Genomic DNA, 13,533 nt, shown 5'->3' with positions numbered 1-13,533 from the left:
GTTTCCTTAATTCTTCAATAACTGACCATTGTTTTAGTTTATGTCCAAATAACAGTTGACAAGTTTTAGTATAACATGTTTATTTTAAATTTAGAAATCTTTAGATTAATTTGTAGATTCTTAAGCATAATTTAGTTATTTTTTCAGTGATTTTATAACAAATAATATTCATAAATTGATTTATTTTTTACACTAATACCTATTACTTAAGGTTAACCACTTTATTCCTCAGAACTTATCATATTTAATATTAATTCAAATTACATCTAAATTTCATATAATTTTTTGTTAAAATGTTTCTATTATTATTTATATCATTTTTAAAAATAATTATTTAATTTATTAATTTTCCTAAAAATATCCATCGAATTTATGAAAATGTTTTAGTTTTCAATTTAGTTATATTAAATGTTATAATGCTCTTATTTTTCAATAATTTTTTATTACTTTGTGTCTATTAATCTTAATTGAAAAATAATCAACTGTTGTTAGATTAAATACTAAAAGCATTACACAATTTATTCTTCAACTTATTTTTTATTATATGCATAGTTATACATCAACATAATTGAAAAAATAACAAATGCAAAACCAAGTTTAAACTGAAAAGGTTTTATTCCAAAAGTAATATTATAAAATTAAATACATATTAAATGTTTAAATACATAAAAAGTTACTTATAATATCAAGTGTTGTTGTTCTTGCTTAAAAAAATACATTACATCAACTTATAAGTAGAATAATATAAATAACTTGATTTATTTGTAGTTCTAATAAATGAGCTATTAAATATTAGCTTTTAGAACTCATTCATAATCAACAAGTGGTCTGAAAAATAAATAAAAACAATTATTGTTAATTAGAAAATTGAACAAGTTCAAAATGGATAGCAGAAGTTTACATGCAGATGAAATATAACTAGTATTAATTATTAGATTATATATAATGTAACACTTATTGTTTTTATTTTTTAATTAGAAATATAAATTATCTATACAACCTTAAACAAATTTAAATTATATTTATGAACACAAAACAATAAATTAATATTTAATATAATTTTAACAAATAAGAGTACATATATGATAATATGCACATAAAAGTTTAAATTAGTAATGGATTTTTGTATGGAAAAAATCTAATTATAATTCAATCCAACAGAAGTATTTTTAATCATAATCATAAAAAATTACACATTTTTTCCACTAGTTACGTTTTAATATTTTTCCTATTAAAAATGTTTGTATAAATATTTTAATCAATTCATGCTTTTAACAGTCTTAAGAAATTTGTTAAATATTTATAAATAGCTCTCATAAGAACTCATTTTATTAATTTGATTATTTAAAAAATGTAATATTATGAATTTAATATTAACTAACATAATTTATTAAAAACAATATATACATACAATTTTTAATTTTTATATAAATATTATTTTGTTTAATTTTAAATTATTTACTTTAGTGAATTTATTAAAAATTGATCACATTCAAATATTTTTAATCCATATCTTCATTTTTTTTTATACATTTCATTAAAATAATGGTAAATATAATATTTACTTTATATCGGAGTGTACTTTAGTACTTGGCAAATAACGTTTTGGACTTGCTTCATAAGTTATTTTAGCAGCAGGACGATAATTATAGTTCTCACATCTACTACGATCAGGAATTTCCCTTTGTCTAGTTTCCTTCCTAACTGGACTTTCCCTTGATTTAATTTCTTTTCTAATTGGACTTTCCCTATGTTTCATTTCTTTCCTAGGTGAACTATCTCTTCTGTCTATCCTTCTATCTCTTCTTTCAGGGCTACGACGAGAACGATAATCATCTCTACGATCATAATCACGCCTATCATCTCTTCTGTATCTTTCTCGTTCTTCGCTCCTTTTTGACCATCTCCTATCATCACTCCTAGACCGACGACGTCGATCATTACTTTTCGATCGTCTACGCCAATCACCACTTTTTGATCGTCTACGCCCACCACTTCTCGATCTCGATCTACGCCTACTACTTCTATACCTAAAGAATGATTACAAATTAATATAAGTGAAAATGTATAACACATATTTTTAAACATAATTGAATAATATACCTGGAATAACTAGAACTTGTACTTGAGCTATTAGAACTACTAGATTTTGATCGGGATTTAGATCGAGATAATGAACTATTTTCAGGGTGACGTAACTGCCGTCGCCTAAAATCAACAAATATTATTAAGAATAATAAATATAATTAGTTGTACTAAAATATTAAACATACTTTCTTCTCATTTTTAAAGATAACTCTTTGATTTCTTCTTCTCGTTCAATTTGCTCTCTTTCCATTTTCAATTCTCTTTCTCTTTGGGCTTTTTTATCAGCTTTATCTAAAAACCACACAATTATACATTCTTTACATATTATTTCTATCAAATGATAATAATTCTTTAAGTATTGTTGAAAACAATTGGTTGACTTTAAAACAACTTCTTCTGAAAAAAAGAGTGGATTATTAATACTACTGACATTGTTTGTTTAGCAAAACTTTCATTTTTCGTTTCATTAATTCTTGTGGAGTTGGTTTGCTGTCACTTGAGCCCTGCTGCAAACACATTTTTCAACAATTACATCTAAACTAATAACTTCAGGTAATAATAAAAAAATATTATAAATATTTAGTTAACATTTATAATCTCCTAGAATTTTGAAATTATATTATTTGTGACATGCTAATATGTACTCTTGCGCTAAATTAACAAATTACTGACTTTTTTGCCGGAAGAAGCAAGGCTGAGATCTGGTAATCTAAAATTTTTTAATTCAAATTAAAAAATAATACACAGTGAAAAAACTAAAATAGCTTACGGAGGTTTAATGTTATTAGTATTTTTATCTTGACCATCATCGTCATCGGAAATACTTAATTCTGATGATGAGTCATTTCCTCTACGACCATAATATCTAAAAAATAATATAATAAAAATGTAATTAAAGACGCATAAAATTATAAATGTACTATTTATACTATTACCTTTGAATAGGAGGTGGTTTTTGAGTAACTGGCAACTGTGCACTGTTTCTATATATATATATATATTAAAAAAATGTAATGAAATACAAAATGATATATTCTTAACTTAATAAAATTTACATTTAAATATGTATAAAAAAATACCTAATTGGAGTCAATGATTTATTTAAACTTCGAGACCTATATCGACGACTATGATTTTTAGATGGTGATCTAGATTTTTTACGAGGAGTTTTGGACCGAGAACTTCGTCTTTTTCTTGTTTGATTTTTTGAAGAAGACTTTGATCTAAAAATATAATAATTAAATTTTAAACAAGATAATTATAATTTCTATAAATTCAATTTGAAAAAAAAATACTAAATAAGATGAGATAAATCAAAAATATTATAATCTTTAAATATTTTAAAATATATTTTTTATTATTAATGTTAACAATCTTAAATATATTATTGCTAATATCAATAATAATATTAACTATTTAAAGTAAATATATGAAAATCTTGAAATAATAACAAAAAAAATTGGAATCACATGTTATACACAATCAATAATTCTAATGACTACATATTTTAAATAAAAGACTGTTAATCTTATTGTTTTTAACACTAAATTAAGAACTAACTTTGAACTAATTTTTGATTTATCAATTTGTATTGGCTCTTCATCACCAAAACTAGTAATGTAGGTCACTTGGCCAGAGTTTTCAGGAGTTGGCGATCGAGATGTCATCATTGATGATAATTGATCAAAATCAGTATAACTAGGACTTTTTCTAGTCGCATAACTAAAAGTAAAAATTTTAAATTCATGACCCAATGATCCAAAATTAAATGTAATCATTTAAATTACTTTATACCTAAGAGGGCTTAAAGCTTTGCCTTCTAAAGCTTTTAATCGAAAGGCTCGGCGCTCTCTTCTGGATCGTCGTCCCTAAAAATATTTTATGTATTACACTTATAATGTAGGTAAATAACTGATTTATCTAGAATAGATCATATATAGTACATGTATTAATTAAATAACAAATACTAAAATCTATGAATTGATTTTATTAAATTTTAAGCATAATAATGAAATGTTATATTTTAAGATTTAAAGTTATCAAATATGTTTTTTTTATTAAAAAAGGAAAATTGTATCCCTAATTTATGGCAATTAATTATAATGGTTGTAAATTTGAATAAAATATCTTACAGCAAACATGGCCTTTTCTTCTTCAGCTAAACGAGCTAATTGAATATTTTCAGCTTCTTCCAAATCATTATTAAGAAAGCTATAGAAGTCATTAGTTGTCATGCCAAAACCATGAGCAGTTGAATTCAATTCATTTGCTTGGTCAGTACCAATTTTACTAACATCTATAGATAAATCTATAATACAGAATAAAGAATTACATTTTATCAATAAATACAAATATATAATAACAATAAATATTTACCAAAATCAACCTCACTCTCCTCATCAGATTCATCAGAACCATCAGTTTTAGGTTTTATATCTAAATATTTCTTGGACTCATCAGTTTGTATGGTGTCTTCATCACTATATTTATAGGGAATAGCAGCAGTAGCAGTAGATTTTTTTTTAGCATCATCAGCATCCGATTTTCCTACAGGACCAAATTTTTCTTCCAAATAGAGCTGATGTAAAAATTTATTTTCGGAAACTGAAAATTATAAAATAAACAATCAAAACTAAATAAGAGCAGGTGATTACAACATACTTGCTAAAAACTCATTTTGAACAAGAATACGATAACGTTCATAGTTTAATTGACGTTCTTCATACGACAATTCATCTTCTTCGTCATCATTCTTTGGTTCTCTAATGAAATCTAAATGAGCTCGGGCGTCAAATCGATCGATCATTATTTCTTCATTTCCTTGCCACGGCATCCTAACATTAGAGAACCATATTCAGAATAGGGCATCAAGATAAAATAATAATAATAATAAAAATAGTAATAAAAACGCACATGGTCGCAGGGCTATTAGCAGCTATAGCGATGCCAGGATCGATGTGTATTTTACATTGTCTGCCATGGAGCTGTAAGAACTGCGTGGGATCAGCTTTCTGAAACCCCATGGGAAAAAATGAAATCTCGTTAGGAACACCCGTGCAAAAAGTACTCACAATTTTTTCATAATAATCCTTCCGCCGCTGCGCTCGTCTCTGATAATCGACCAAGAGGCCGCGAATTTTTTTCTCCTGTTTTCTAGCTTCGTGCCACATGACGGCGTGCGCGTTCGAGATGCCAGAATACTTGAACACGGCTCCTGAAAGCAAATCAGAGCATGCACTGCTCAATCAGACGGCACTTACGAAAGTCGGGTAGACAAGAACAACAGTAATCGAGGGCACCCATGAGGGAATGTTTTGATCGGTCGGTAATCGACGTGCGCGAGTCAACAGTAAAACATTGGACGCTGAAAAACTAATGATTGAAGATAAAAACGGATATGAAATGCATAATATTCTAAAATGTCTGTGGTGGAATGGCATTGGATTTCGTCGCGTGTTATCTACCAGCCGTTTACCAGGTATATGGTAGCGAATTCTTATCGTACGGCTTCCCGCGCATTTTTACCAATGCCGAACGATCCATGATGTAACACCCGATGCCTGTGTTCGTCAGTCGCGGTTTACTTATGAGGGAAGAGTATACGAAGCGAGAACGCGGAATGCGATCGTAAAGTCAACGGCGTTGGTTCTACTTGCACACTTGTCATCTACTGCGTACAGGAATTGATAATACCTCAACGATTCTTCCCACACCGTGTAGCGCAATTGCTAGGTGTTTATTTACACGCTACAAATCCGTCGAACCGTTACTATGGACTCCACCGTGTCAGCGTCAAAGGTATGCCGAGTGGTCGTTGAGACATTGTTATTGCACTCAGCTCACGTCAATTTAACCCTTTGAACCTGATTACGAACAGTCAACAGGTCCAGCCACTCGACTGATATATATCTCATTTCTATCCATGTCCACCGGTTATTGTTGTCGATGACCTCGTGCACATATACCCAAATAATAGACTAATAGTAATTTCCAATGTTAGCTTTTTGGTAACTTTTTTTTTAACACCTCTGTGTTTTTTTTAATCATGTGAAATTAGGATAAATTTATTTGAAAATCAATTACCATTGCTAAAGGAACTTATATAAACTAGCGATTCTCAACCGAGGGTCATCAACATTTTTTTTAGGGTCGCATCATATGAAAAAAAAATTTCAAATCAACAACAGCAAAAGAGTCATCAAATTAAAAAAATATTCTAATTTACAAAATTTTTATTTTAGTTATTTTATTATTTAACGCCAATTTGCTTTTATAATATAACTTTTTTTGTAAAATGTAGACACAAATAAATACAATAATAACAGTTTCTAAAATTGTTCAATGCTTACATTACAAAAGGGTCGTTAGATATCTTGGTGACATTATAGGGGGTCGTTAACTGAAAAAGGTTGAGAACCGCTGATATAAACTATATTTATATCATATTTAGCCTAATGGATTCATCAACTGTGTTTACATTTTCTGTAGCTTGTTCATGAAATAGGCAATTGCTTAGAAATCTTATTGATAAGCTATGTGCACTAGCATCCAATAGCTGTAAACAATGAATAAAAGGACTTCTGTTTCTGGACCATTTAAAGTCATAACCTATTTTTATTCTAAATATTTAGAACACAATCATGCTTATATTATTTTTAGAAAAATAAAATGTATCAGATAATAGTTGTGTTAGAAAATGTATTAATGATATATTTTTAATATATATGTTTATTATTTAGGGTTGTTTTGTTTTTAAAAAACAGAACTCCGAAAAGAATAAAAAAAGAAAAAGTAAAGGGAAAAAACAACTGAAAAGCAATGAGCTTAAAACTGAATTATGGCATTCTACGTTTATTGATATTTGGACTGATGTTAAGTCCAAACTTGATGTAAGTAGCTTGAGTATCAATGGTTCAATTTAAATGAGTTATTACTAATATTAATATCATATTATAGGATTTAAATGAATCAATATATTCAAAATTTATTTCTGAGTCTGTAGATTTTATGACTACAACAAACAATACTGCAAGTCATAAAAATATTCCAACAGCATGTTTACTTACAGGTTAAATGATTACTGTTTATGAAAGATCAAAAAATATAAAAATAATATTCATGTATTTAACCTAATGTCTTTATACGGAACAGGAGTAAATTTGCCTGATCATGAATCATTATTTGGATTATTAGCTTCTAGTTTAGAAAAATCCAAGCCCCCTGTAGCTGTTGCAATACTGTTTTCTGAACATTTTACTAGTGTAAAAAGTGCAGTTGTAAATATGGTGTCACAATTGATAAATTCAAAAGATGATTACTCTGATGTAAGATATTATTTAATTGTTATTCTATATTAAAAATAAAAATGTTTTTGTTATAGTCTGACGAAGAAATAGATGAAAGTTTAAACCAAAAGTCTTTCATAAAACGATCAGAATGTTCAATATCAACCCTAATTGATTGGTACAATGACCAACCAATTGGTACTCGTGTAGCAATTCTTGTAAAAGATTTTGAAATGTGTCAACAGACTGTCCTACAAAATTTCATCTTACTATTAAGGTTATTTTAAAACTTATTTATCATATTGTATTTTATTTTTGACAATCAATTCTTATAGTTGTTATATAGATATGATCCCATTTGTTTTGGCTATCGGTATCGCCACTTCTATTTCAAATTTACATAATGCTTTGCCTCATCACGTGGTAACTAAGTTAAAAGTAAAAATGTTTGTTAGTGAAGCATCTGTGGTATTTTTAAACAATATTATGGACAAGGTATAATTGATAATTTAGTTTTTAAATTCAAATTATTGTAGTTAATTAATTTAAAATTTAAATTATGTAGTATAGTTTAAATAATCAATACATTTTATTCTGTTTAATGTCTAAATATTAAATTCAAACTTATAATTTAAAACAATATTGTCATAATCGGAAAATATATAGTTTATATACATTGTTTTTCTTCTAATTATATTATTTTAATAAGTTTTCTTAATATCTTGTTCTTTTTTTAAAAAAAAAAGTATATATCAATAAAAAATCTGTAAGTGAAATTGAAACTGACTTGTAATTTTACAAATAAATTAATTTTTTATCAGTGTATTATAAGATGGCAAAATTAATTTTCTGTTATAATTATTTTAAGATAGAGAAAATTATAACATTATTTTAGATAACTTTTGTTTATTTATTAAATTATAAATAAAATAAATTTTTATTTATACTTCAAACTAAAAATTTAGATTTTTGATAAATCTTTATTTTTCATAAATATTTTTGTTAAAAATTGGTATTTTTACTTACAGTTTATTTTTTATAAACTAATATTAAATTTAAAAAATAATTAATTTAAAGAATAATTCATATTTAATTTTCATATAATTTTGAGTCTATGGTAGTATTTTGTAAACTTACAATTGATGTTGACTCAAAAAAATTTACAATTAGATAATTACATTTTAGAAATACTTTGTAAAATTAATTTATATTGTATTTTAGTTTGATAATCCTATTATTAAGGAACCAATAATTATTGATTATGAATGTCTAGGTATTTTTAAAACCAGATTGTTCATTTTATTTGGGTGGTCGTATTTTGGAATATGTAACTGAAGTATTTTTATACTACAATTTTTCTATTAAACAGTTTGTAGAAAGTCTTAAGGTAAAATTATTTTAGTATTAATAAGGCTATTAATCTTAAACTAAAAGTATTATTGTTTACAGTTTTGTCTCATGGAGCATTTATATCTTAAACCTCTCAACTGTATATGTGTTGCTCATGAATCAGCACAAGGAGATTTATTTGATTCATTAGATGAAGAAACTCTTAAAGAATTAACTAAATTACGCTCAACTAACTATAAACTAAAACTTGACTACAATTTAAAAGTATACTTAAAAATATTTTCTTAATAATTATTATAATATTATTATTATTATTATTATTATGTTCTAGGAAACTTTTTTAAAATTAATCAAAGAATTGAAAACTTGTATTGAAGATTTTAATATTGGTTTAAGAATTTTGCAAATTTTAGTGGCAGACTTACCAAATTCGCCATTAGGCACTCAAGTATTTAAATTTATTGATAATTTTTATTTTATTTCTTTAGTATTAATAATACAATTATTTAGCTCAGAGAAATGTATTCCATTGGAATGAAGAAACATATAATTGATGATCCATCATTTAAAACATGTTTGCAATTATTAAAATTTTTATCTAAAGGTGATTTACTTACAAAATTTGATAAGGTAATATTTTATTTGTTATATTTTATCCATTGTATTTAGTATTATTATTTATATTTTTATATTGTATTTAGATATGTCATATTTTAAAAAATTCCAAAAAAAATAAAAGAGCAAAATATGCATTAAAATTAGTTCAAAGTTATGCAATAAGTATTGAAGAAGCCCAATTAAGTAATGTTATTGTAGAAGCAAAAACTCAAGTAGATTTAAAACCCCTAGAGAATTTGAAAGTTGTCTCTAGATCACAGTTCAAAAAAGTAATCATTTTTTGTATGTTATTGTGTATGTATGTTATTTTAATACTATTTTAATTTTGTAATAGAAACTTATTGACAATGTCAAACACGAAGATATCCGACCAATGACTGAATTTGAAAAAGCACGTTCAAAAACTTTAGATGATTTAACTGATGTTATATTAAGACAGTTTCTTACACCTCCCACTACCATGCCTTTACATGAATTGTTAATATTTGATGATTTACCATCGATTAAACGCAAAATAATTGGGGAGGACAGAGCTGCTCAATATACAGCATTTGTCAACCCTCAACATTATATTGATGTAAGACATTTTAATTTGTTTATATTATTTAGTTAATTGTGTATAAACATTTGAAGAAAAAAAATTATGTCAATAGTGTGACTGCTGTGAATTAGAATATACCGAACAAATATTAAAAACCATGCCAGATATTTGTATTGTGTACAAATTACACTTGGAGTCCAGATTTGATCAAATTAATATTTATGATTGGTTGCAGGTAAATAGTAATCTTATGTCTCACATTATATAGTTTTAAATTCAATTTTCTAATATTCATTCAACTTCAACAAATCAACAGTTTTTGTATCATATTTCCCTTTAATTAAAATATAATTATATTTTGTTTATGTATTTAATAATTTATCAACACATTTTTTACATATTCATTATTAAATGGTTACTTATTATTAATGGTTACTTTAAAAACAATTTTATACTGATACAGTTAGGAGTACAGTATAGGCAATATTTTAAATGTATATGTGCAGTGTCTTGTATAACATAATATAACTAAATTCCCATTTTGAAGACTATTAGTCATCTAGATCTAGTTGTTAAATTTGAATTGATACGTTGGTTTTTAACTACATTTTTTTAATTTAATTAACATTTTAAATATGTTTAAGGTAGTAAAATTGTAAGTAAATCTTATGCATACTACTATTAGTTTTTTAAAGTTATACTGAATAATTATTCCAATATATTTGAAAGGTATGAATGTTTTAGTATGAAAATGCTTGGATATTATTCAGTTCTAATAATAATTATGTTCATATGTGATAATCAAAGTATATATTTAATAAACAATATCAATACTGTATGATTAGCAGTTAATATTTTTGATATTTATTATAATTTTATTAACAATTAATTAAGAGTTAGATGTAATCGACTGAATTATTATTTTTATTTACAGCCTCATTAATATAGATACAATTTAGTCCTAATGATCCGAATGAATGTTAATTTCTAATTATTTTTTTATTTTAGAAATTTATTTCAGTTGTTGGTTCTGATCAAAATGAACTTGACAATGACAATGATGTAGATCCAGCACTACAGTATCCTTTTAAATATTGTTCACTAATAGATTTTTAGTGTTAAAATATATTTTCAGAATTATTTCAAAATTAGGTAATAATAATATTAATATTATTTTCCAAACCAGCTCTCTGTATAATATCAAATTAAAGTTTCACTTGCCTCAATTGTTTATGTAATATAGGTGTAGTGATCAGCAGGTAAGAGGATCTATATTTTTTTTTTTAAAAGATTCCAAATTGTGCAATATCTGTTGTTTATATTTATTTTTATTTTTATATTCTTTATTATTTAACCAATAACTAGTTATATGTAAAAAGATTAATCTTCAAATAATTTCAAAATTAATGAACATTAAGTATTATTTATTTTCTCTTGGTGAAATGTTTTTAATATTATTGATATTTAGTGGTTTGAAAAATATTAGGCAAGTTTTATATTCAACTATGTATGAATATTGATGATAATTCATTATTTATTTATAAAATATAAATGTTCCTTAAACATTTAATGTACTAGAGCTCGATTTATACGAGCTATAAATGAATTGCAGCATTTAGGATACATACGTAAGTCCAAGTACAAAGCAGACCATATGCAGCGCCTTACATGTGGATCTTATTGAGAATTACATTATTTATTTAGTTTTAATTTCCATTATATTTATTTGTGTATCCAATATTTTAATGTCAGATAGCAACTATTGAAAAATATCAAAAATTTGTTTTTTTAGTACATTAAATTTTTTTTTTAATAAATATTTGTATTCAATAAAAATAAAAAGTTAACGTTGCTATTATCATCAGAATGAGGACGCACGAGCAGCCTATGGAGTCTAATTAACCACAAGTTCCTCTACATAATTGTTTTGTTAATTATAAACTCGCACGAATTCGGGTCATTTCCAAATCTTTTTTTTTTTGTCTATGTTTTTATTGTTGAAATTGACGACGTGTAAGAGACAATAGGGCTATGCCATAGGTGTATTCTCTTATACGCTGCTGGTACACGAGCACCTGTGAGTTGTCCAAAATTCGGCCGTCGATCGAGTATTATTTATATTATATAGATATTAATAATGAAGTCTTATCGAAACTAGGCTATGTAAAATCCTATTTGTTGGTCTATTCTTAAGCTTTTATTGTCGGAGGTAGATACATATATCATAATGTTTGGTAGGTACATGAACAGTTATGCGCGTGATACAATATACTTGAATAAAAGTATAAAAATTAGCGATCTCGTATAATGATAATTTCTCATTATTAAAATAATATGAATTGTTTTTTCTGGATCGTAAATTAAATCGTTTTGAAAAGTTTTTTATATAAAATATGACATATATGAGTATTAGCATGAAAAATTAAAGCATTAGATGTGTTAAATTTCTAATATTTTATGAATTTAAATTTTCAACATAAATAATAATTAGATATATTTAGATAGTAATATATATTCAAAAAATGTGTGCACTAAGTGATATTTAGCACTATTCGTTAAATTTCCAATTAATCTAAGTATTAAAAACTCATATAAATTATATTTTTACCAAATTAAAAAAAGGTAAATATTTTTTATTTCAAAATATTAAAATTTAAAATCGACCAATTTGGGATGATGCATTTTAAACAAAATTGTTCTACTCTGCTTTAGTTTTTACACACTAAATGAGCAACAGTATATTTTGATAAAGTCTGTTGTGGAATTAGTATGTTTTGTATTTTTCCATGGAAATCGTTATTATGACATTAATCGATTTTGTAATTTGTTCAATAAGAAATAACGTTTAATTGTATTGTTTTATTAATTTTCGTAATGCCTAGTATGTTTTTGAGCATCACGCAACATCATAATTGTACGTTTATCCTCCTCTTTTATCGATTTTGTCACACGAATTACTTATTAAAACTTTCTGTTCCTCAGAGAACATTTATTTTACTTCTTTCATTTTCGAATGATTCAAATATTTAATTCTACACCAAATTCAAAACTAGTATCTTAATGAGTTTTTTTAATCTAAATAAATTTAAATACTTAAAACTAATCATGTGAAGCGTTATTGTACCAAAAACCAAACCGTATGTAATATTTATAATAAAACTACCAAATTATATATTGTAACTACTATATACAATATAGTTGTACGAATGAAACGTCAATTAAGAGTTTTTTCACAAATCATTATCAATATTTGTAATTGTTAATAGATATTATTTATCCATTAATTTAATTTTAATTAATCATATAAGGACTGAAGGACACAAGTTATACATTCTACTTATTTGTCGAGCACATGATTAACACGAATAATGTAGAATTAAAACTATTATATAAACAAATATAAATAACATTTTAAATATATACCACATATGCTTGTGGTAAAGAATTACAATCACATTTTCACAGTACGTATTTACAAATAATGATTACATCTTAAAACTAACTCCGTTTGCGAAAATACTCAAACATATATACAGTACATAAGATAGTATATTAAAATATCAATGAGGCAATGCATAAGTATCCTTTTTTATACAATATAATAAAGTTATATGTGGGTAGTATAAGGTACGATATTATGATATGTATACA

At 25.5% G+C, this 13,533-nt stretch overlaps 2 protein-coding genes across 3 annotated transcripts; one reads left to right on the top strand and one right to left on the bottom strand.

Annotated features, from left to right (window-relative positions):
• Window positions 1-596: 596 nt before the first annotated feature.
• Window positions 597-5,525, bottom strand: LOC112689298 (CLK4-associating serine/arginine rich protein-like). 2 transcript variants are annotated; one of them, XM_025562941.1, is made up of 16 exons: window positions 5,160-5,525; window positions 5,002-5,099; window positions 4,750-4,922; window positions 4,465-4,692; window positions 4,221-4,396; window positions 3,883-3,956; window positions 3,649-3,810; window positions 3,168-3,311; window positions 3,024-3,071; window positions 2,858-2,953; window positions 2,761-2,797; window positions 2,519-2,594; window positions 2,274-2,379; window positions 2,104-2,208; window positions 1,566-2,030; window positions 597-828 (listed from the first exon to the last, which is right to left on the bottom strand). In XM_025562941.1, the coding sequence occupies exons 1-16, from the start codon at window positions 5,256-5,258 to the stop codon at window positions 807-809; spliced, it is 2,109 nt and encodes a 702-aa protein (XP_025418726.1). In that variant the 5' UTR covers window positions 5,259-5,525; the 3' UTR covers window positions 597-806. The 2 variants fall into 2 exon arrangements, with proteins under 2 accessions (XP_025418726.1, XP_025418727.1); XM_025562942.1 differs by having other exon boundaries at window positions 2,519-2,591.
• An 84-nt stretch (window positions 5,526-5,609) lies between these two features.
• Window positions 5,610-11,636, top strand: LOC112689299 (origin recognition complex subunit 3). The gene is made up of 15 exons (XM_025562944.1): window positions 5,610-5,886; window positions 6,828-6,977; window positions 7,045-7,156; window positions 7,240-7,412; window positions 7,469-7,650; window positions 7,709-7,868; window positions 8,647-8,760; window positions 8,823-8,987; window positions 9,055-9,171; window positions 9,234-9,353; window positions 9,425-9,610; window positions 9,676-9,918; window positions 9,995-10,117; window positions 10,891-10,961; window positions 11,461-11,636. The coding sequence occupies exons 1-15, from the start codon at window positions 5,860-5,862 to the stop codon at window positions 11,564-11,566; spliced, it is 2,049 nt and encodes a 682-aa protein (XP_025418729.1). The 5' UTR covers window positions 5,610-5,859; the 3' UTR covers window positions 11,567-11,636.
• Window positions 11,637-13,533: the final 1,897 nt, after the last annotated feature.

The sequence above is a fragment of the Sipha flava genome, unplaced genomic scaffold (genome assembly GCF_003268045.1).
Source record: "Sipha flava isolate LNK unplaced genomic scaffold, YSA_version1 43_pilon_pilon, whole genome shotgun sequence".
NCBI lineage: Eukaryota > Metazoa > Arthropoda > Insecta > Hemiptera > Aphididae > Sipha > Sipha flava.
Note: the sequence above shows the minus strand (reverse complement) of the source record. Positions and strands in the feature narration are given on the sequence as shown.

Bases quoted from the DNA above. Each gene is read 5' to 3' on its own strand.
- LOC112689298 (XM_025562941.1), bottom strand. From the start codon at position 5,258: ATGTGGCACGAAGCTAGAAAACAGGAGAAAAAAATTCGCGGCCTCTTG. The intron at 5,100-5,159 runs GTGAGTACTTTT...ATGGGGTTTCAG, and splicing joins AGGATTATTATGAAAAAATT to AAAGCTGATCCCACGCAGTT. The intron at 2,209-2,273 runs GTATGTTTAATA...TGTTGATTTTAG, and splicing joins TCTTTAAAAATGAGAAGAAA to GCGACGGCAGTTACGTCACC.
- LOC112689299 (XM_025562944.1), top strand. From the start codon at position 5,860: ATGGACTCCACCGTGTCAGCGTCAAAG. The intron at 7,157-7,239 runs GTTAAATGATTA...TATACGGAACAG, and splicing joins AACAGCATGTTTACTTACAG to GAGTAAATTTGCCTGATCAT. The intron at 7,651-7,708 runs GTTATTTTAAAA...CAATTCTTATAG, and splicing joins AATTTCATCTTACTATTAAG to TTGTTATATAGATATGATCC.